Source organism: Protopterus annectens, chromosome 16.part0 (assembly GCF_019279795.1).
Source record: "Protopterus annectens isolate FY-2018-M chromosome 16.part0, PAN1.0, whole genome shotgun sequence".
Classification (NCBI taxonomy): domain Eukaryota; kingdom Metazoa; phylum Chordata; order Ceratodontiformes; family Protopteridae; genus Protopterus; species Protopterus annectens.
In genome coordinates this window covers 584872967-584898330 of record NC_056750.1, presented here as the reverse complement: position 1 = coordinate 584898330, position 25364 = coordinate 584872967, and the positions used below count along the sequence as shown (strand labels likewise).

Here is a 25364-nt window from a genome sequence, read left to right as displayed (position 1 = left end):
GGGCTGCAAAAGCACCTCACTGTGTACCGGCACCTCGGTGGCCTGTCTCGGTCTTTATCTTTGCGTTTTTTCGCAATGTCTGTAGTCAGATGGCTTACCGAAGACATAGCGGAATAATTAAATCGAGCAGCAAAATATTTAGAAGCGAAAATATACTGACTGATAATTCGTGGTTTAAATAAGGCACAAAACCGACAGTGAAGTACGTCATGGTCAGGGCCTAGGCAAGGAATACAGTACTAATGAAAATCTTTATGAGGTATTTGCTTTCCACAAGAAATGCAATAATTTACTTTTACTGACATCGGTTTAGAGCAAGAAAACGTTTCCCCAACATGGCACTTAGCTTTTAGTTGAAGACTTCGGTTCTGAAACTCGAAAATGAAAATTTCAGGAGTCGGCCGATCGGGACTTCTGAACTGCTTCTGCTTCGGACACCATACGGCAAGAAAGACTGATGTAATGATGTCGGCTGCATGTTTTATACCCCTGATGACCTGACGTCATTGAAGAGGAGACAGCAACCGACATAGGAACCAAAACTTTGTTAATCAGGCCGAATGAAGGCTACTCTAAGCAGATAACCCAAATGTGATGACTGCATCAGTGAAACACTAAGAACATCTAAACAATGTAGGTTAACTACGAGAATGTGGCTAATGCAGTCACACATGCCAGCTGTAAGAAAAAGGTGGTATGTTTCAGTATTACGTTCCTCCCTAAGAAATGCAATCTCAACTACATTTCCTCGAACCTTAAAATCCTAACTTTGAAACTATCAATAACTACTGCTCACAAGAATGAACAGGACTGCACAATGGAACACACACAAGTCACACTTTCACAGCTTAAACTACATAGAGTGCATTACCACTGCACCTTAGTATCACCGCCAAAGCCTAACTGGCACTCAACATACACACACTGTTGGAAACTCCTGGGTTCTGGCTAGTGTGATTCTCAATCTGGAAATATATCGCTGACTGATAAGTATATTTCTTGGCATTTTAACCTTTCAGAGTTCTGCATTGTCATTTTGCCTGACTGAATTGTTTTATATATTTTCTGGCATTGTTTTCTGTTCTCATCTGTCCTGAAACTGTTCCCCCCCACCCTACTCTTGTAGTGTTGTTATGGTTGGTGACTTTGGAGTTGCCCGGCCCTATTGTAAATTTGATCTGGGACACCCTCCCAGTCTGGTGTTCACTCTACTTAATACAGAGAGAACACTTGAGAAGGCCAACCCACTTAGGTTCTTAACCTCTGCTCCTCCTTCCTCTCTCCTTGCACTTCATTAACAAAAAATGTATTTTGCTTTTGCCTCTTCTTAAATGTACTCAATTGTATTTATTCTGATGCATTTATTACTGCTTGGTAGTAGGTCTGATTAAATTGTAATTGTTTTTCTAAGCCTTTCGGTTTAAGCACTTGGGTTCAGACCAGTTGTTATACATTAAGAAGGTTTGTGGTCTGCACTGTTGTGGCAAGACAGGTAGCTTACATTCTTCTAAACTGGGAATTGCTGTGTTATTCAGTCTGCTTAGTGACACTATCACAGTACAAACAAAAATGAAAGGACTGTAAAATTGTATTTTTTGGCAGAGGGAATGAAACTACCTACATATCCCCACCCCAATGTGGGGACCCACACCACACTAGTAATCTCCAAATATAACATCACTGAGGTGGCTTCAACTCGGAAAGGGGAGTAAAGTTGCCCCATTTTAAACTTTAATTTTACTCCTTATTTACATATGTAAAATTGTTCACCTTGATTAATTCTCATAACTGTCAAATGGGGGTAATTTAACAGTGAGTTCAACAAAGTAGTCTGCAGGTCAATAGCTATCCATATAAAGTAGATCCAAAACAAGCAATAGTCCTAGGAGGCAAAATATTCCACTTCTATGAAAAGCAAATTTAAAACTAAACGAAAAATTACTAACTGGTATGAACAGTGAGAAATGACTGCTAACATTAAAAAAATGCTATGTGGTAGACAGAGAATAAGCAGTAAATGTGCTTATGAAGTGGGCAAATTAATGCAGTTCTATCACAACCACCAAGGCTCTGACTTCTTTAAGTGCCTCTGCATATCTCTTAAGCCATCACTTCCTTTGTAACACATGCTCAACTGCTTCCAGTCAAACCTTTAAAATAGTTTAGACTCAGCTAAAGTTCTCAGCAAATATTTCTCCAATGGCAAGAAATTTTACAGGAAAAGAAGTACGTTGTGGCTTATTCTTCTCTTAAATGTATGACTGCATTCAAATCTTATGGAGAAGAAATTTTGAATTTATAATACTCTCCAAAATTTTACCCACCCCCCACTATAATACTCTCAGAAAGGCAAGATGTACTGAACATGCTGATCTACTCTAAAATACTTACCTATTTAAGTAGCATTTCTTGGAGAATTGTCCCTGTTCTGGAAGAAAGCTCACAGACTTGAAATAAATTAATTCCCTCACATCTAATGCAAATGATGTTTCAATATTTAAAGAGCTAATTGGAGAAAGGGCACTGAGCAAAAAAACTCTGATCTGTGATATATAACATTAAGTATCCTGTTTTTTGCTCATGTTTGTTATTTATAACACTTTTATTGTCTGCTGCATACTTTTACAGTATTTTATAGCTATAAACCAATCTGCACGGTTGTATTAAAATTGTCTGCCTCACAGGGCCTGATAAATAAGGTTTTTGTGGGTGTGCGTTGGTAGTAGCGCTGTCAGTTAGGCGTTGCCCGTTCGATTCTCATGCTGTCGTCTCTGCTGTGGCGACATCGTGAATGGGGCTGTTCGACGTTGAGTTGAAGGTTGCGTTGAAGGCCGGCAAGCCAGCATGTAAAACTCTAACTGCCAAATTAATAGCGGACCCGAGTTCGCTTGACCCCCCTAACCGAAAAGCGAAAAACACACACACACACACACACACTGTCACACTGTAAACCTTTTCTAGCTAGTTCACTGTGTGTGAGATATTAACTGGAAATTTTCTCCATTTGTTAAACATCTGTGTTTGTTCTGATTTCCTGCCAAGTAGTGTATCATATAAATGATTTATTTTCCCACATCCCTCCCTATTGATATCTTGTTCTTATACTTGGCGGCTTTGCAGTTGCCCGTCCCTACAGTAAATTTGATCTGGGACACTCCTCCCAGTCTACTGTCATTAGTTCATTCAACCTAATACAGAAAGAACATTTGAGAAAGCCAACCAACTTAGTTTCGACATTGAATTACCTTATGCTCCTCCTTTCTCCCATTCCACTTTACTAAAAAAAAAAAAAAATCTAAGATTATTTCCTGCCTTTCTGTAACTAGTCTAAGATACAGATTTGCTGTCTCCAGGACTGTTTATAAGCTTCTGAGACACCCAAGCCTTTCTGTGTTGCAGGGAAGCCTTCTAGCTTATCAGTGGGAGTGGTAAGCACTGCGTAGCCTATCTACCACAAGAGGAGTGGTTTTTGGCCCAGAAATTGTAGTTTATTGTCCGTTTGGGCAGTTTTTCCATCTCTTTCAACTTTCTGGTTTAAAAGCCCATGTTGGCGCTAGTTTCCCACCTTTCCTGTAACTAGTCTACGTCCAGATACAGATTTGCTGTATTCAGGACTGTTTGTAAGCTTCTGAGCAGTGCCAAAGTCTGCTCTTCAATTTTTCCCTTAGCTCTACTAGTTCTCTCCTCTCCAGCACTTTTTCTAGCTTATTAGTCTAGCACTTTACCAGACTTATTGTAGCAATTATTGCAGCACACACAAAAGTGCTACCAGCACTAGCTGTTCTACAAGGAAACAGCTCCGCTACTTAATGCCCACCATCCAGGAAGGTCTAAAGATCAGTTCCCTGTTCATTCTCCCATTAACCTGGTGAACTCGGGCATCCTGAGGCAATGTAGCAACTGCATCATGTACAATGACAACCCTCTCCTCTTACCTCCCAACACTCGGACTTTCAAGAGATGCACTTGTATATCCAAATTGGATGCCATGCACTCTCCAGCCAAGACCAGAATAGCTGGTCAAGAGGAGAAGGTCAACACTTGCACCACACCACATGGAACACACAGCCCTCCAGAACACATCAGCACGGCCTTCACATAAAAACACAAACCGCACAACCACCTTCGGAGGATCTCAACAAAAATCTACCCAAACAGCAGAGACCTTCAAGGCAGAAGAGCACTCGACCACCACAACACAACACTAATCACGAGACACATAACTCTCCTAAACAGCGTGCCACACAACCAAAGCCCCTAAGGCAAAACCGCATGCCCACATACTAGTCATAGGTGACTCGATAGTGAGGCACATGATGTCCCACTCACTAGTTTGAATAAGGAGAAAGTAACAGTCAGCTGCCTGTCAGGCACCAGGATCCGCCACATAACGCACGCACTTGGGTCCCCCAACAATAGGTACAAATATGATTCTGTCATTGTACATGTGGGTGTGAATGACCTGAGACGTACCTCCATGGACTACATGAAAAGAAACACAGAAGAGCTTTTGGATTATATAGCCCAGGCGGGTATGACCCTAGCTCTGAGCAGCATCCTACCATCACCCAGAATGATACCACAGTACAAGCAGAAAATGATTGATTTCAACAACTGGTTTGTTTTCTGGTGTCATTCTAATGGATCCAGTATCTGCCTGCCTAGGATGACATGACGGACCTCGATGCTTTGCCAGAGATGGTCTGCATCGGTCACCCCTGGGCTTCCGAATACTGGCCAAGGCTCTTGCCACCCCTATAGTGCCATTTTTAGGCAATGTTCCAAAGACCAAATTACCAACCTAACAGCTACAAACAAATGCAATCTGAGGGTCATGCTGCTCAATGCCAGAAGTCTAAATCTCAAAATGCACTCGCTCAAAGCACTCCTTAAAATGGAGAACATCGACATCTGTGCTATAACAGTGCACTACCAGGCTATAACTCATTCCACACCTTTCGGCCCCAGAACTTAGACCAAAGCTACAAAGGCGGTGGTGTTTCCATATTCATAAAGGATGCTCATACCTCCAGACTAGTAGCCTAACATAACGCATCTGAAATACTTTAAGCGCAGCTAGCGATTCAGGTCGTAACCTGCTATAGGTCCCCAACCATGTCCCAAGACTCACACTCCACGTTCCTAAGTGCCCTGGAGAATATTTGGGTCCAACCTAACACTCTCTTACTGGGCGACTTCAACTACCCCTCCACTAACTGGGAAAACTACTCCTGTACCAATACACTTGCCCAACGTTTCCTGGAATTCATTAATTCCAATGCCCTGGACCAGCTCGTTCTTACTCCCACTAAAGGTAGCAACATCCTTGACCTGGTCCATTACTAACATGGGTGACTGTTGCTCTACACCAATAGTCAACTCCTCCCTGGTTAGATTCGACCACAAACTAATCATCTTGGAAATCCATATCCCTCCCACCCCACCCCCTGCTAAGGTAATCACCATGAAAATCTTCTCCAAAGCTAACTTTTGGCTCCTAAAAACAAAGGTGGCTATCTTCATGCCACCCATGCAAATGGAGATCAGTTGCATGACCTCCGAATCATACACCAATGCACTGTACGAACATGTAAACAAATGCATGGATCTCGCCATACCAATAGAACCAAGACACTGTCCTCCAAAAAAGGACGCCAATTTAGTGCTTCCCTGCCATACACAAACTCTACAACAGGAGGAGGAAACGGATGCGGAATAAGGTGAAGTCCCAAGACTGGAAAAACTCCCTTATCAGCCTCAACAAACAGTTGAGATACCTCATCAAATCCTCTAAAGCTAGCTATGGAAACAGAATTGCAGCAGATAGTAAAGACAACCACAAGGCCTTCTATAGTTAAGTAAAGAATCTCCACGGCAATACCCAGATTTGTTCTGAGCTACTGCACAATGGTACCTCCTACACCAAGCCAACAGATATTGCCAATAAACTGGCCAACAGATTCAGTGCCAACTTTAGCCCCCCCCCAGGAGCCAGTCACAATACCAGTAGATTGCCAGGCACCTGGTATTACTGCTGCACAGGTTAAAACAGCACTGTCCAAAGCCAAGAATACAGCTTATATGGGACCTGACAATATCCCTGGCTGTGTTCTACATGAACTACAGAGTGAACTGACACCTCACCTGTGTGCCCTGTTCAATCACAGCCTCTCTTCCTCAGGCTTTGCCCCTACCAAATGGCGCACTGCTACAGTTAGTTATCACTCTCCCCAAAGGAGGAGCGACTACAGACCCTGGGAACTATCGCCTCATTAGTGTGACGAGTCTGACATGCAAAGCTATGGAATGCATCATCATGGACCTAATAAACAAGGATATAGGAACTCTCCAAACTCTGGATCACACCTAGTTTGGTTTTGTGAAGGGTAGATCATGCCTGCTCAACTTGGTCAACTTCTTTGAGTCAGGTCACCAGAGCTGTGGATGAAGGCAAGGTGGTTCATGCAGCCTACCTTGATCTGGTCAAGGCCTTTGATACCATTCCCCACTCAGGAATCATAGAAAAACTCACTAACCTAGGAATCAATCCCTATATCACTAGGTGGGCTGCACACTGGCTCAAAGGTAGAACCCACAGTGTGAAAGTAGCTGACTCCAAGTCAGACTGCCGACCAGTTACGAGTGGGAGTCCCACAGGGTTCGGTCCTGGGTCCTCTCCTGTTTGGTATCTAATTCTCTGAAGTCCAGGCCAACACGAAGGGACTCTGGCTGACAAAGTTTGCAGACGATTGCAAGTAGGGAGCTATTATTAACTCCCAGAGTGATGCTGACATCCTACAGAAAGGCCTCAGTGAGACTGGTGTCAGAACCATGGCCTTAAGCTCAATGGCAAAAAATGTGTAGTCATCCCCTTTGGGAAAAACTTGGCTCACATGAATTACCACATCGATGGTAGTCTACTGAGCACAGAAGGCATTATAAGAGATCTGGGAACACAGGCTGACAGCAACCTCTCTTGACCACCACATTGCCACTGTGGTCAGAAAGTCCTTCTATGTGGCACATCTCATTACTAAGGTTTTTGCATCCAGGAAGAAAGAAGGTAATTGTCTCCCTCTACTCTTCCCTCATTAGGCCAATCATGGAATACAATGCCCCATTTGGCATGTACCTCACTACACAAACCAAAAGAAAACAGGACCAGCATACAAGGCACCTTAAAAATAAATTTATTGATTGAGGTTCTTGAAAACAGACCGGTGTCGGCAAATATTTAACAAAGCCTTCTTCAGTGTTGAAAAAAAACAACAAAAAAGAACCTGTATTTAAATACTCAAGTGAGTCATGTGCTTAATTACATATGCTCATTCAGACCTGGCTGAGCTGTGCACATCAGAGATAATCTGTAAAAATTCCGTGGTATCTTGAATTCTAGAACGGACACATTGTAAAAGGGGCTTAAGAAATTTGGTAAGGAATAGAGATAATGGTTCTGTTAATGAATTTCTACCTGAAACAATGGGACTGCTGGGTGGGTGTTGAAGGTCCTTGTGTATTTTAGGTAGGAAATAAATGTATTGTGGACAAGGGTTGGCAATGGAGAGTTGATGCTGTGTGTTTTGAATGAGGATACCTTCTGCAACAGCTAAACTAAGGAAACAATCAATATGTTCCTTGAATACTGGTGTTGGATCAATGGTGAGTTTCGAGTAATAGAGTGCGCTGGATAATTGGTTCAGTGCTTCATGATCATATTGTAATGTGTCCTGAATCACTATAGAACCACCTTTGTCAGCACCAATTATGACTAGATTGTGATTGTTTGCCAATGTGTTGATATTTTCAATGCAAATTTTGGATACATTATTAGGTAATGGTGGAATTGATCTAAACTGAAAATGTAGATCTTTGATAATGGCTTGTTGAAACATGTAAACTTGGTGGTTCATGGGTGGCATGAACGAAGACCTATGGTATTTAAATTCACCAGAGATCTTTGGTTCTTGTTCCTGGAAAAATAGTTCAAGGTTAAGATTTCTACAAAATGAAACAATATCTTGAACCTCCAAGACCCTTGACGCTTCGAATCTCTGAACACTTTAGTGATATCAGACACAAGAGAGACACCAATGCTAAACATTCTTTGGTACATCCAAAGGCAACTTTTAGTTTTACCATTACTGATAAAATTAGAAGATCCAGGCATAACAAATCAGGTTGGCATAATTTATTAAATTCAATGGAGAAAAAATGGATTATTAAACTTGGTGGGCTCTTTAAACCAGGTCTGAATGAGCATATGTAATTAAGCACATGACTCACTTGAGTATTTAAATACAGGTTCTTTTTTGTTGTTTTTTTAAACACTGAAGGCTTTGTTAAATATTTGCCGAAACCGGTCTGTTTTTCAAGAACCTCAATCAATAAATTTATTTTTAAAGGTGCCTTGTATGCTGGTCCTGTTTTCTTTTTGTTTGAATACTTTGCTCTTTGGGACCCTGAAGCTGCCTCACTCGCAGAGGTTGTACTATTTGGATGTACCTCACTACACACCTGCAACAACTGGAGAGGCCACAAAAGTACCTCACAAAGAGGATCCTAGGCCTTCAACATCTGTCCTATATGGAAAAAAACTCCAACTATTCTCCATCTCATATTGCCTACTTAGAGGCGATCTCTGCTTGACTTACAAAGCCATGTCTGACCCAGCTCTGTTAGAAATGCTAAATCTAAAGAAATCCCAATCCCTCCACACCACACGCTCCAAAGACCTCAACCTCATTACCAAAATCAACAGAACATGCTGGAGGGACGGGTTCATAACCCAGAGACTGCCCATGCTATGGAATAGACTTCCCATACATGTCAAGCAGAGCACCTCACTGGCCCTCTTCAAGAGAAACCTTGAAGAGTAGATGGGAAATAGGATCACTCCAGTGGCTTTACTCAACAGAGGCACTGGGAACTAAAGTCAGGTGGCACAATGCAACAGTAATCCTATGGGCTAGGCTTGTAAAGGCCCCACGGCCATTAGCCTAATACACACCTATGAACCTAAAAGATCCAGATTAAATATTTTAAGGCATGAGACCGCTTTCCTTGTCCTTGTTCTTACTGTTAAGGACCCACTACCAATATCAGATTTGTGTTTAGAGGTGACTGATATAGCATCGTCTTTGCGTGGCTCTGTGCATTTACGAAGGTACTGCCACTACTGATCATATTTTCTACCATTTATTTTGAAACATGATAACTTGTATTTCTCTTCTGTCCAGGTTACAACATATGCATATATCGTAATATTAGGAAACATTTTATGAGAAGTGGTGAAACCAAAAATCATGAATCTGAATTTTACAAATTTATAGTGCAAGACATTTTATGCATCTCAAACATACTCAATTTATCCACTTTTATTACTTTTCTTACACTGAAATATTGTTTCACATTCACAAATGGGCTAATTACACTGTTTGCTTAAGTTGCCTGCTCAATTAGGCTTAAGGTAGTTTCTACAAGTTCTTATAAAATGGTTATCTTGGTAGGGGTTGCAAAGTGATTTTTAACATGGGTTTTTGTGAGTTTAGTAGTGTAGTGAAAAAAGAAGTTATGTACCTACCATAACATTCCATGTTAGTTTTCTTCATCTCGCCTTCCTTCTTGCTGTTTGGGGATAGTCATTTTCAATAGCTCGAGAGCTGTTTACTGGCTCGAGGCTACCCCTTATCCCATGATGCCTAGCGAAAGCTACCCAGATCTCGTTTGCAATAGCTAATCCCAGACATAAGTTGAGAAAACCAGTTATCTAAAAACTGGTTGTTCAATACATGTAATTATAGAATAGGTTACGAAAAACCTGGCCAGTAGAGCAACAAGGAAAAAAATACTCAGCCAGTGAAAACAAGAACTCCTCTCAGTCCACTAGGATGGGGGAAGGAGGGAGGGACGCAAGAAGGAAGGCGAGATGAAGACAAATAACATGGAAAGTTATGGTAGGTACACAACTTCTTTATGTTAAGTTGTCTACCTCGCCTTCATTCTTGCTGTTTGGGACAGCATCCCTAGCACCTAACATCCTGGGTGGCTCATTGGAACAGACTCTTCAGAACAGTGGAACCAAAGTCAGCTCTGCTCTGGGAGACCATATCCACCTTGTAATGAGAGATAAAGGTATGAGGGTTTGCACACGTGGCAGCTGCACAGATTGAGTCTATGGGCAACCTAGATTGAAAAGCTATGGAGGTGGCTAATGCCCTGGTAGAATGACCTTTTGGTTTATCTGGTAACTCTATTCCGTAACTGGTAAATAAAGGTAATAGTATTAGATAACCATCTGGATAAGGTCACCTTGGAAACTAGGAGGCCTTGTTTGTTGACGGCATAAGAGAGAAATAACTGGTCTGACTTTCTTAGTTTAGTTCTATGAAGGTAAAAATGCAACTGCCTGTGAACATCCAGTTGGTGGAGCTTGTATTCTGCCTTGTTGCTGTGATTGGGAAAGAATACTGGGAGATCTATGGATTGATTTAAATTGTTCTCCGAGCAGACTTTAGGAAGAAAGGAAGGATTGGTCCTCAGAGAAACTGTGTCTTTGTGAAACACCAGGTAAAGAGGAAGAGCACATAATGCTTGAAGTTCTGAGACACGCCTAGCAGAAGTGATAGCAACCAGAAAAAGTGTCTTCCAAGACAGAAACTTAAGGGAACATGATGCTGCCGGTTCAAAAGGAGGCAAAATTAAGGAAGTCAAGACTAAATTGAGATCCCAAGGAGGAGGGGAATCTCTCACTGGAGGTTTAAGAAGAGATGTTCCTCTCAGAAAAGCCTTACAGATGAGAACCTGATGTTTTAATTCAACAATCTGATATGAAAATTTGAAATGGCCGCTAGCTGTACTCTAATAGTAGCGGAAGTGGCACCGGACTGAAAAAATTGTGTTAGAAATTCAAAAATTTCACGGACTGGGGCTGAGAAAGGATCCACATTTCTAGACTCTGCCCAGTAAGAAAACCGTTTCCATTTACTAGCATACGTTTTTCTCCTAGTAGACTTATGGTAGGAAATGATATCACAGACTGCTGGGGATATACCGGGAAGCCTGGCTAAGGCTGGAAGTGGAGTAACCAAGCTGTAAGCTGGAGTGTTTGGAGGGATTGATGCACCCCGCCTGATTGATGAATCAGAAGATCTGGAATCGGGTCCAGAATCCAGGGCTGATCAACACGGTAAGGGTGCAGGAACGGAAACCATACCTGTAGAGGCCAATAAGAGCAATGAGGATCATTTTGCAACCCAACGATTTTGCTTTCTGCATGAGTCTTGGTATTAGGGGAAATGGGGGAAAAGCATAAAGGAGTCCCTGAGGCCAATCGTGGACTAGAGCGTCTCTGGGTATGTGACCTGGAAGCGGAAGAAGGGAGTAGTAGTTGCTGCATTTGCTGTTGAGAGTGGTGGCAAACCGATCGCAGCAAGGCTGTCCCCATTTGCGGAAGATGAGATCCGCAACTTCCCGATTCAGAGACCACTCGTAAGGCATGAGAATAGCTCTGCTGAGCCTGTCCGCTATGACGTTGGATCTCCCAGAGATGTGCATCGCAATCAGAAAATGTTGGGAGGAAATCGTCCACTGCCACAGTCAGAGTGCCTCTTGACACGGGGTAGGACCTGGTTCCGCCCTGTTTGTTGATGTACCACACCACTGACATGTTGTCTGTTTGAATTGCAATGGTCCCAGAAGGAAGAGAGCCTTGAAGGGCTTGCAACACCAGAAGCACGACTCTCATTTCTAGGACACTGATGTGCAGATGGTACTTGTAAGGTTGCCAAGTGCCATGGACTGTCCTGCCCACACAATGCCCCCCCCCCACCCTATCAGTGAGGCATCCCTGGTCACTGTGGCTACCAGTGGAGGCTGTATGAAAGGGCTGCCCTGAGACACTAGTGGGGAGTCCATCCACCAAGACAGGTGCCTTTTGCATGTTTCTGTAATCAGGATCATGTGAGACATGGGAAGCTGCTGAAAGGACCACTGCGTGAAAAGAAGCTACTGAAGAATTCTCATGTGGAAATGCACTAATGGAACTAGAAGAATGGCAGCTGCCATGGAACCCAGAGCTTGAAGGACATATCTGACTTGAATCCTTTTGCTCTGCATTAGGATCAACACTTGTTGACAAATTGTGGAAACTCTTTCCAGTGGTAATCTTGCAAACATTTCCCTTGTGTTTAATTCTGCTCCTATGTAAGTGATAGACTGACAGGGCAACAAGGCAGATTTTTCGAAATTTATTGTGATGGCTAGTTGAGTGCATGATGTGATTGTATAATCTCGCGCTTGTAAGAATTGATGCCTCGTGGTAGCAGTGAGGAGCAGTCGTCTAGATATGGAAACACCTGGAAACCTTGACGCCTCAGGTGAGCCGTGACTACTGCCATAGCCATGACTACTGCCATACACTTGGTGAACACCCTGGGGGCTGAGGCGAGACCAAAGGGCAGAGCTCTGAACTTGTAATGACTGGCCCCTACCCGGAAGCGAAGAAATCTCCTGGAGCGTCTGTCCATCTTGACATGGTAGAATGCATCCTGAAGATCTATCGAGCACATCCAATTGTCCTGACCCAGAAAGGGTAGAATGGACTGTAGCGTGACCATCCGAAACTTTTCTCTTTGTATAGATTTGTTTAGTCTGCTGAGATCCAGAATCGGTCTCCAGTCCCCTGTCTTTTTTGGTACCAAAAAGAACCGTGAGTAAGTTCCGGATCGGAGCTGGTCTGCGGGGACTTCCTGAATGGCTCTTTTTTCTAGCAGTTTTGAAACTTCTATGACTGCTTGCTCCCTCTGTTTGGGTGGAACATCTGGAAGGGCCTTTTTTGACTGTAAGGGGGATTGATGGAAGGGAATTTTGTAACCTCCGGACATAATGGATAGTGCCCATCTGCCTCCTGTTAAATTTTGCCAGGCTTTTGGGTACAGCAAAAGTCTTCCCCCGACTGCCTCCAGAGGTGAGCAGCCGGGCAACCCTTCAGGGATGCTGGAAGGGCTCGCCAGAGAAGGATTCTCTGTCACCCTAGTTCTGTGGACCCCCTCAGCCACGAGGGTGGCGTCTGTTATTGTTGTTTCCCCCTCTGCCTCTGGAGGAGAAATCACGACATGCGTCAGGCAAGGATCCCTGGGATTTCCGGAACCACATCTTCCCACTCTTCTGACCCTTGGGGTAAGGTCTAGAGGGAGTGGAAAAACAGACTCCCACAGCAGAGAGAGTCTTGCCTTCTTGCTCACACTTGGTCAACGTGTCTTTCACCTGAGGCCCAAAGAGAAAGGAGCCATCAAAGTGAGTATTGGTGAAGGACACTTGAAAGGGTTCCGCAAACTGACACAGCCGCATGCAAGCATGTCTCCCGAGGGCCACACCTGTGCCAGCTGGTCTGCTCGCTCCATCGGCTGCATAGGAAATCAGCCTCATGGAGGAGCTGACTATGGAATTAAGAGTCGCCAGCTTGGAAGCTACTTTGGCTTGTACTCCCTCAGCAGTAGGATCTTGAAGGGCAACTCCAAGCTCTTTTAGGAGATCCCTTTGAAGACGAGTAAAATGACAGATAGTTCAGGGACCTCATCGAAAACGTTGCTGAAGGAAACATTCGCGTTCCATATCCATCCATTGTCCGAGACTCTTTGTTAGGGGGGATGAACAGATGAAGAGGTTTCTGCCAACTCTTTCTTGGTGGCTGCTGCAACCACCATGGCATCAACGGGCACAGCTTTGGAAAGAAATTTCTTATCCTGGGGGGCTGTAATAAACTTGTTAGGTCTCCTCTGAGTTGGTTCCACAGTGTCTGGAGCTGACCAAGCCTTTCGAGCCACCACAGACATGAGTGGGTCGAAAGGAGGAGAAACCCAGGAGGTGGAAAGTCGGGAACCAAATGCGTCCAGGAGTACAGACTCATCCTCGGTAGGGGCTAGGGAAGTCCAGTTTCCCCTCTGTCTAAGCATTTCAAGGATGTCCGGAAAGGAAACATCTTCAGAGGGGGACCTCAGGGACCCTTATGATTCATCTAAGTCTGTATCTGAAGTGACAGATTCAGGGGAGTCAATGTGCTTCCTCTTGCACTTCTTCCAAGGGGGCTCCTCTGAGTGATCAGGGGAGGCCTCAGAAGAAGAGGGAACACCCAATGGGGTGTCCTGGGGCATCAGTTCCCTATGCTTGGGGTCTGGAGGAGGAGCAGAGGTTGGCAGACACTATGGGGGACGGAATCGATGGAGCTGGTAGTGGAGCTGTTTCAGGGGACAGCACACTCCACATGACCTCGAAGACATCCCGACCTCGAGGCAGAGAAAGCTCCGGTTCCAAAGAAATAGGAATCTTTCTCCGCCCAGAGGGCAACGGCTCCAAGGCCGATGTTGGAGCTGAGCTCACCTGCGCAGGAGCTCCGAGGGGGGGGGGGGGTCGGACAAGGGTCCGATGCCACTCCCCCTCAGAACCAACGAGAGCCCTGGCGTCCAGATTCCTTGAAAGAAGGAACAATCGAGGTAATCAGAGCTGAAGTCGGAGCTGAAGAAGCGATGAGCCGATGGCTCCACTACCTGCACACCAATGAACTCTGGCTCCGAACTCAATGGAGTCGGAGGAGGAATGGAAATAGAGAATGTTGGAACAGATACCTCTTGAGGTGGGCTGGATAGTAATTTAGCTAGTGCCTGTGACTTAAGTATCCTTACTCACTACTTTCTCCACATCATGATCCGAAAGCCTAGAGGATTGAGAGGAGTGTGAGAAATGGTGGCTACGTTCACTTTTGTAATAATGGTGACAGAGGCACCGAGTGGATGGACTCTAAAAAGGGGACCTCAGTCTCTTATGGCTCCATGACGGCTCCGAAACATCTGATGGAGCCGACGGAGGAGTTGCCTTGTCGGTGCCGGCCAGAACCGACATAGCCGGTTGTTCCAGTACAGGAGTCTGCTCCGAAGGTGGAGCCGACGGTTTGACAGATTTAGGGGATTTCACTGGCTGAGTACTCTTTGCTGGTGAATCCTGAGGCTTCAATAAACCCCGAAGGATTAATTTGTTTTTGCGCCCCTGCAGGACCCTTGGACTAAAGGCATGGCAAATAGAACAAGAGTCCTGCGGGTGAACAGCGCCCAAACAATAAACGCAACTAGTGTGCCCATCTGTCAGAGACATTTTCTGACAGCATGAGTCACACTTTTTGAAGCCAGAAACTTTCGTATCCTTGGACATGACTCTACCACTACACACAATCCAAGTACCACAATACAGACACAAAAAAAAAAAAACTTGTGTTTGTTTAGTAATTTTTTTTTTTATATACAGTAAAAAGGAAGGGAAGGAGAGCCTCTAAGTTAAACAGCTGGCCTAAGGGGGGGGGACTCTAATTTAAACGAGTTCTTAAGAAAAAAGGGACTGTGGAAAGAAGCGATGTCCACAAACAACACCCACAGAGAATAAAACTGTAAGGGGAAGTATACACTAGTTTTAAGAAGTTTTAACAAATATGAGTATATAAATATACAAAAGTATACAAGTCTGAGCTAGAAACGACACACCTCGTAGCTGAAGTGGCAAACATCTGGGTAGCTTTCGCTAGGCATCATGGGATAAGGGGTAGCATCGAGCCAGTAAACAGGTCTCGAGCTATTGAAGACGGCCGAGTCGGAGCCGAGGATCGGCTCCGATCCCCAAACAGCAAGAACAAGGCGAGATAGACAACTTAACATTTTACTTTATGGTTTGTTAGCTTTACAGCTGATTTAAATTCTAGCTAGCTCAATTTTAGCTAGCAGTTATGTATGATTAGGTCCTTTAGTCCAAGGGTCCTGCAGGGGCGCAACGGCTTGTTGAGAACCCCCCCCCTCCCTTTTTTTGTTTAGCTTGTTAATTTGGTGAAACATCTGGATTTTAGAAGCTTTATTTAGGGAGGGTCATGGTTTTGGAGGGGGCACTATATTTCTAGTGCATACAGCTTATGTAGTTTCATTTTTAACTTAAATGGACTGATAAAAAGGTTATAAAATAGGGTTTCTGATTGGTCTGTGGAGTTTACAAGATGTACAGGAAACAAATGGGTACTGATAAGAACAGGGATGTACAAAAAATATGTACACATGTAGGTAAACAAAACTTATATACATACAGGAGAAATTCAGATGACTAAAGAGTTATACAATTAGTTAAGACTTTCAGCATTGTTCGTTGACCAGATTAAATCCACACATTACAGATATCAGAATCCCTCCAAAACAGGAACCCTGTTAGTGACGGTTTTAGTCTTGCAAATATGGGTTTCCCAGCTGGTTTTAGAAAAGCTACGCTCCAAAGGAATAGAACTCAACAAATGTACATATATGTGCATTTTTACTACCTTCTTAAGTGTGCGTGTGTGTGTGTGTGTGTGTGTGTGTGTGTGTGTGTGTGTGTGTGTGTGTGTGTGTATATACACACACACACACACACACACACACGTTTATATATACACACACACACCTTTCTACTCCTCTCTATATTTTTCTTCTGCACAACTGGTGCTTTCAAAATTAACTCTACTTTTTACCTGTCCTTGTTTGCATTTTACTGTGTTAATGTTTTATCAATCATTTTGTATTATTAATAAATGTCTGTGGTAAAAGCAGTGGTTGAACCTGGTCCTTGTGTGGTCAGCAAATTTAACCAGTTAAATACATTTACACAGGTATTGCATGCACAGCCAAAGTTCACCGAAACTTTAGGAACATGAAATTGAAGGTATTTCCATTTGAGAATATGTGAAAAGTCCAATGTCATTTTTATGGGTGGTCCCCTAACAATTTGACAAATTGACAATGGCCAAGCTGCAGTGGTGTGCATGCTGGGCACAGCTACAGATTGAGAACCGAAGCAGGAGTATCTCAATTAGACCTATCTTGCACGAAGTGTGAACAGCAGTAAGCCCATTCACAAATGGCAGAAGGGTTTACAAAGAGGACCAATGACTCACCATGAAGATATTAATAAAGATCACAGCTTCAGTATGGTGACAAACCAAAAGTAAATTTGCCTCATGTGTAAACCCAACAAAAAAACTGCTGAAAGGCTTAAAGAGCTGCTTGTATGCTGACTAAGCAACAGAGATTGCGGCATCACACATGTATCCGAAGACACTAATTTCTTTACAATTTTTTTGTTGTACAAGTAAATTGACCATAGATAGTAACTTGTTGTTTCAATATACTAGCATTTAGTAAAAGGAGACTTTGAGGGAAACAAATGCTCTTATTTCCGAGGACATGGAATTCTGAAACAGTTAATTACAGAAAGTGTTTGAAGGGAGTACTGTAGCAGCATTCATGAGATACAATGGGTAGGGAGGGCAAAAGGGTATATGATGATGTAGGTTCAAGGTCTGTGACTGAAGCAGGTGCAATGGCCAGACAAAGCCCATTTCTACTTACAAATGTTATACTTTTAGTCAACAAAATTAATTTTATTCCTCTAGTACACACTTGGGAACTCGTAAAGCTAAACTGGACAACTCTGAAGTATCACCACACTACATGTAAACCAGCACAAGTTGTATAAAATGAAAAGTCGGCACTTTAACCACACAGTGATTAAACATGCTGTCATACTTACTAAAACAAAGAAAAGTAATTTTTGTAAGGGGGGTGCAATATACCACTGTATCACCAACTCCCCTTCTTACCTACACTAACTCCATGGCTACACAACCAGCACAAATTATGGTTTGTTTCAGCATAAATGCAGTTTGATAATGAAGCAAACTAGAACGGTTTTCTGACACCTGAAAACTGCATTTAATAGGCAGTGGAAACATACCCTTATACTCAGTACTGACTGAGCACTTTCAAAATAGGCTTTAGGCAGTAAAAATGAATATATTTATTGAAACTCAAAACCAATTTCTGCTATAATGCACATAACAATGTCTTAAATAAAAAATACCTGCTGGGTTTTTATAACTCACAATTATGTTACTGATAGAAATATTTTAAAAATAAAAATTACTTAAGTTACAGACCATTACTAAATATTCTTTCAAAAGTCATTACTGATCATTTTTTTCTTAAGTAAGGAACAGAGTCTCTGGTCACCTTAACCTTATGTAAAATTTTAAATGTTATGGAAAATATGACGGCATTTTGAAAGCAATTATCACAGCTTCTACTACATAAAATCACAGTGTCCATTTTAAAACCAGTGTTATTAGAGACTAATGAAGTAATATAACCCACCTGTGTCGACAGCCCCTCTTATGGCCAAGGTGCACTCTGGCATCAAACAGCTCTTTAAGAGAGTACAGCTCTTTGACATGGAAATAATCTGGTTGCTTCAGTGGTTCCATTAACAATCTTTCTAAAGAATCTAGAAACATGGAGAGACAGAACTAGATTTTACAAAAGCATATTTTTACTTTTTTCACAAACCAAGACAACTCTTGAATATTAGCACTTAATAAAATTAGCCTGTCTTGTTATATCACTATTTACAACTGCGTCTGCTGATTTTCTTCCTAAACACTATTTAAACTACATTGTTGTCTCACAGCAAGAGGTTCTCCCGTTCGATTCTCGGCTGGAGCGCCTTCTGTGTGGAGTCTGCATGTCCTCCCAGCGGTCGAGAGGCATTCGAAAGACATGCGCAGAATGGGCTTGCCTTCGTTGAAGGTTGGGCATCGAGCTGGCACCTTGGCACTGTAAAAATCTGCCAATCATTAGCGGACTGGAGTTCCGCTGTGGTGACCCCTAACCGGGAAAAGCCGAAAGAACAACAACTCTCGTTCTCTGTAACTGTACTGCGAAGGAGCAGTACAGCAGCTATACAGGTTTCTAACTTAAGAACTTTCTTCAGGTCATCTTTTTAGGCAGTAAGTACCAACAACACAAAGGGCTAAAAGCCAAGTCTACCCATTAGCTCTCCCTCACAACGCTAACAGTTAAGAGAGTCACTTAGCACAACTTGGTATTTACTGAACAGCCAAGAGAATATGATAGTTTCAATGCAGTCGAGGTGATTCCTTTGGATAATTTAAAAGGACTGAAACAATGCACTATGAAGAGAAGCTTCTGTGATGTTCTGATAAACGCGAGTCATGAAACACAGCAAAAAAAAAAAGTACAAAAAAAAAAAAAAAAACAGACTTCCCAAACCAAGTACTAGCACGAAGTACAGTTCCCTAGAAAACATTTCTCAAAAATGCTAACACTAGGCTCCAAGAAAACTGTGCCATTAAGTGACTCAAAACAGCACTCCTATCTACAGTGCATGTTTAAGAACCCACATATAGGAAACTTAATCTTGGCAAAACTGAAATGAAGGAAGTAAAGCTTAATGATGCATTCACTGCAACAGCAGGCCATAAAGTCACTACATTCTCTAAGATCACGTGCAAAGGTGTTTTTCTTACAGTTTACTTTTTGCAGTAGTTATGCTTCTGTCGTAAAGTGGGCTCGCTCATTATAAAACCTGTAGTTTTATGCTAGTTTCTTCACTGAAACTATATTTATTACATTTAATAAATTTGTAATTTTCCTTCAGCAGAGCAGCTGACAGGTGCTTCCTGATTGTTCTGAGTCATGTGGTTCTGCATACTGATGCATGCTAGAGGTGGGGGCAGGTATGTTTTCTGTAGTCTGCAGCAGAGTCCTGCACGCAGCATACTTAGTCACTCTGGCAATCAGACAATAAACCAAAAAGTAGCTAAATACAGTTTCATTAAAATAAAAGTAATAAAAAATGCAACAGGATAACGCATATATGACACTACAACAAATTCCACAATGGGCTGAAAAACAGGGATACAGGAATCATTTATTCATTTACTTACTGATATTTGTTTACCATGGTAGTGCTCTTGTCAATACGGACCAATTTCAGGCTCAGCCCGGGTGAAATACAAAACATTTAAAAAAAAAATCTACAGAAGTTAAAGCAACAACAGTGTAGCTCAGACTAATTACATAGAAAAAGCTGTGTACACACATTCAAATAAAGAAGCACAGTGCAATGTACAATCAAATATACATTAGTTTCTAAAGTGGGTCAATCTTCAGTAAATCTTGAGAGAGAAGAAACTCAGAAAAGGAGAAAGGTTAGGTGATATGTCCTGTGTTGAAGCAGGAGCATGTGGCTTGAATGAAGAAGTGTTTGAGTTACATTCTGAATTTAGAATAAAGTGTTGGATTTTCTTGTCTTAAAGCGATAGAGAGAGCTTGCCAAAGAGCAGTTGCCTGATAGAAGAAAGCATGAGCAGTACTGTGGAGTTTGGTTCTAGGGGTATAATGAGCGCCGATGTGCTTGTGAGTAGTCTCTCAGGTTGTAAAGGAGGTTCTTCCATGAAGTCTAGGTGCAGTACATGTGTGGAGCTGGAGTAGTTTGCACAGCTGGGATCCCAGTGATAGCCTAGAGTGTCTGTGTGCATCACACATCAACTGGACTGCTGGAATGAAAAATGTTAAATGAACGGAATGAGCTTCTCAGAAGGGTAGATGCTCCAACTGTACTTGGTATTAGGTATTGCAGGAAGTACCAAGTTACATGTACAGGCAGAGCTGTACTGCAGTTTTATTGAGTTTGGGGAAAGCCTGGGATCCTGCACATGCACAGTTTTGTGTAGCGAGAGTCATCTCCCAACCCCTGTGAGGATGGTATGCAGTGTTCTGTTTTCACAAAAACTAGTAGCCCCTAAAGCCCATCCCTCATTTTAGACAGAGGGAATGCATCCTACAGGTGGAGCACTTGCAGTGGATGGCTTCATGGTCATGCAGTTTCACCAGTATGCCAAACCTGTGACCTGTCTCCCTGCCAGTAATACCAGGTCTGACATACAGTTGAGGCTTCTATTGAGCTGGAGAACACAGACAATTCAGCTGCATCACTGAGTCCTTGGGTAAGTTTAGGCTATGCTCAGAACAGATCAGATTCAATGGCATAGAACATGACAGGTGCTTAATGCCAATTTCTGGCACAAAGATTCCCTTCAATTCAACATCTCAAAACATTGAACTACACCATTTGTCCATTATGACATCAGAGAGTACCACTAGAAGACAGAATCAGGAAGTAACTGGACAGAAACTCCACTGAGCTAACGAAAGTAAACACTACATATGTTAGAATCAGAAAGCCTACTTTATGTGATGAGACCACAGCTGCAACAAAAAGGGGGAAAAATACATTTGCACATTATCTATATGGATAACTAAATGTTAACTATCACTTTATTCTGCCAAAAAGTAAAAGCAGGAAACTCTTTTGATATAATGTGCAGCCACTAAATCATTTTAATAAAGCCCACTTTTGAATGTGCCTAAAATAACTAAACCCAGTACAAAAAGTAAAAAGCATGAAAAATGCAAGAATACAATTAAAGCAAGTAAAATAAATAAAAAAAAGGAGACAAAGAACAGTGCATGCAGTGGACAGGTTACATAAAGGAGTGCTACTGAGCAGACATTTTATACTTATCCAAATTAAGCTAAAACCAAAGGATGGATGACTTGCCAGACCTCATGAAGTCGCTCAGTATGTAGCATTCCTACAGCCAATGCAGTAGTACAGTGCAACATGTACGGCACTTAAAAGAAAGACAACTTAAAAATTCAAGCAGCAGCTTTGGACCCATTAACAGCCCCATAGTGGTAGTCAACAAACAACCTTCAAATATTTGCCATAAGACAGGACCAAATTATGCAAAGCTGAGAACACACATACCAACAACTAAAAAGCAGTACAAGAACATGTAGGAAGCAAGTGCAAAATTCACAGCACAGAAGTAATCACACTAATTGACATGCCAATAAGTAAACATGTTGCAGAATTCTGAACTAGTTGCAAGTAATCAAAGTTTAGGTGTAGGTAGTATCCATTACTGTCACTGTGGTTTCAAAATATTGGCAATTGTACATTGCGAGTGATCGACAAAAGGATCAATCAGTTTTGGAACAGATATGTGAATAAAAGCAACAGCCAGAGTAATCACAATTAAGTAATCATTGCTTTGGCTCCATGGAGGGTGGGGCAGTGTATATTGTCTGAAAAATACAAGATGAAACATTACTATGTGAGGAAAGTAAAAGAAAATGATCAAACAAACATCAGAGCTATACAAAGAAGGTGAATGCCTTTTTGGGGTAGTGGTGAGGAGGCATGTTTCATGTGAAAGCACAGGGTTGATACAGGAACACTGTGAAGTAAAAATGATACGTTTTGTTTGGGGGGCAGGGAGTGCCTGTGAGTGCACTGAAATATGTAACTGTTTCTGTTGTGTTGTTTCTTTTCTTTTCAGAGACATCAGATGTACACAAAACTGGCTATCATTTTTCAGGGCAGTTACACGAACATACCTGAATTTTGGTATGAAGAAGTGATTATTCATGAAAGCGCTTAGTATTTTTATTATTTTATTTAATAAAAATACCATTTTTATCCTATTTTTATTTTACATTAGCCATGTTTGTCGGGTTGGTTCTTTATTTACTAGTTTCATTTTTTGTTTGTAATCTACCTTTACTCTCTAGTTTTCATTTGATTTCTAATACGGTCTGATGTGAAGGGAAGCAGCATCTGTCAAACAGCAATGGTGCCACTATAGTTATTTTAAAACTTACCAGTCAAAGTTGGTGTACCCTTCTCAGAAATGGAACATTCCACTGGGAAAGCATGTATTTTTACTTGTGTTGTGTATTATTTTAGAATTACAGAACTTTCCCCATTATAAAATGCCTTAGGAAACTCACATGTGGCCTCTTACATATTCAACAAATATTCCAGACAGCTTTTGTTGCCACACACTAGCAATATATCCAGTTTCTGCCTGGTGGCTGTCTAACCACTTCTTATAAGGCCAGATGAAACTAATGCAGACACATATTAAAACCTTCCGGGTAGAACAGCATTCTTGACTGTGCTTTGTAACCAAGTGTACAAGGGAACTATCATATGATCTGTTAGCAAATCCAGCAACCACTTGCATCACATCTGGAATAAGTTCCCTGCCCAAGGCCACTCAGTGTCAGGACGGGCTTCAGCCTCCTGATGACCCTAACACATGCATGAAGTGAGTAATCAGAAAGTGAATGAATGAAAAATGTGTTACTCAAACCCATTTAAGTACTTCATATCAAAATCATACAAGCTCGCCTTTGGTAAGGCTAGGCTTCTATTATTACAGCAACCCAAGAAATTATATTTACTGCATCTTCAAGTTCAAAGTTTGGTCTTAAATCCTTGATTAAAAAAATAAATATATATTTATAGTGAAGGTCGAGCTCTTCTCTCCAGGTTGCCTAAATAAAGGAGACAATGGTTCTGGGGAATTAATCAGGTTAATAAAAGAAAATCAGCAAGTCATTCTGATTACTAGCAGCTCTTGAAATATTCACACTAGGTAGCCTACAAAGGAAGCAGTTAGCTCTACACATACAGAGCTAGCAACTCAAAGTCATACTAAACTGGATAAGGAGTGCTGGAAATCTTGCAAAGATTTAAGAATCAAATATTGACAACTTTCTCCTGGAGAGAAAACAGACCAAAATATGTACAAAACTGCTTAATAACAAAAGTCACAAGCATATGCCGAACAGCCTACCTGCATGAAGATGATGGGGACAGATGGCCGACAGCAGGAGTTCTGCAACAAAGTGTTGCACAACCTGCAAAACATCAATGTGGCTGCATGGCAGAAACTACTCTAGTAAAAGAGAACTGTCTCCTATTCCTACTTATGTATCCAGCTAAGAGAGTGCCTTGAAAACATTTGACTTGGGAGTGTGTGAAAAAGCTGAGGGAGTTATCATGAAGCAGCACGACATGGGGTTGTTCGAGCAAGAAAGGGAGAATGACATGATAAGTGCATTAACAGGTATCATGCAAAAAAAAGGCATTTCCACTGGTAAGGTTTCATTCTACAAACCACATGAAGGAGCCTGCAGTACCACCAACCATAGAGCAGAAAATAATAAATCTAGAGATTTCAAGTATGAGTACTGCTGATTGGTCAAATACTTTCATAATAAGCAAAAATGTACAACAGGAAATTATGTGCTATGTCAACAGTGTAATTTCTGTACCAAAGTGCATTCAAAAAGACAGCTAGCATATGCAAATTAGAAAAAGTACTTAAAGAAAATAAAATGATCTGGTTAACCTTAAAATAGGAAACCTGCCTAGAAGCCATCAGTAAGACAGTGGATACAAGTTAAGAAAAATGTGATACCACTGAATATGCTGGGCATACATCAAACTCTGTGTTTACTGTGAAAAACGTAAACATGTCTTTTCTGGTTAATACTTTGGCTTCCAGTGTTGCAAAAATATGGATCCCAGTTCATATCTCTAAGGACACTAAAATTACGACATCTGACTGAGCACAGTTTTTAGACATGAACTAGCTATAACCCACAAAAGAAAATGCAATCTTGCATTGCAAAAATAAATGCATTACTGTCTTGCTAGAGAGAACAGACATATACCATTATGATGATTACAACAGACAACAATTACAATATATTCAGCAAAGCAAAAAAAAAAACTACAAAAAAAAAAAAAAACACACTACTGGACAAAAAAAATGGTACTACAAGCAAATGGTTATGTGGCACCTTTGCTATACTGTATACATTTGAAATAATCTTCTGTATGTGCATGTGTGCTCAAACAGGCAGGAGAAAGCATGCAAGTGGCAGAAAGTAGTACACTATAAAATGCTAACTTTTTCACTTCATTGTAAGTAAACATATGCGGTACAGACAAGCTGCCATCTATAACAACTCAGGTGATTACATACTGAGCACACATCTGCCTGCACCATTTCTATCAAACAGCAACTGAACATCAAACACTTGCTTTCCAGAGAGACTGTAGATAAACTTCAGCAACAAAATGTGAGGTCTGCTCTTGCAAAGCTAAAATCAAACAATTTTCCCCAACAGCGTTTTTGAGCTGACCCAAAGTGGACTCTCTCAGCCACAGCTTCATGCACAATGAAATACAAAGACGGACTCTTGTTACAAAACAAGACCGGAAATCACACTATACTTAATATTCTCAATGGTCTCATCTATTCAGACAAACTTCGACAGAGCTCAGACTGACTACTTGGTCTGCAACTAGTAAACAACTATACACAGTTTAACAAACCTGCATCACAATCAAACAGCATTGCAATTAAATACATACAAAATGCAAAACAAGCAGATGGAAAAACATGGCCCCTAATCAAGGGTAATGATTCAGCACATGAAACAAAAAATAAAAATATACACAAATACAAAATATGCTACTACATAACTAATTTACTTGTGTGTACAATACAATGGACAAACATAACCAAATCCTAGAGCAAACATGAACACCAAGATGTTCTGTACTGCAGTTTAGAAGTTAGAAGG

At 41.7% G+C, this 25364-nt stretch overlaps 1 protein-coding gene across 2 annotated transcripts in view; it reads right to left on the bottom strand.

The window, feature by feature from the left end:
- MRPS2 (mitochondrial ribosomal protein S2) overlaps nt 1-25364 on the bottom strand; it is a 183663-nt gene that overhangs the window by 90135 nt on the left and 68164 nt on the right. For both annotated transcript variants that reach the window (XM_044058597.1, XM_044058598.1), the window contains exon 3: nt 18210-18339. In XM_044058597.1, coding sequence (XP_043914532.1) covers nt 18210-18339 — 130 coding nt within the window. The remainder of the gene's footprint in view (nt 1-18209; nt 18340-25364) is intronic.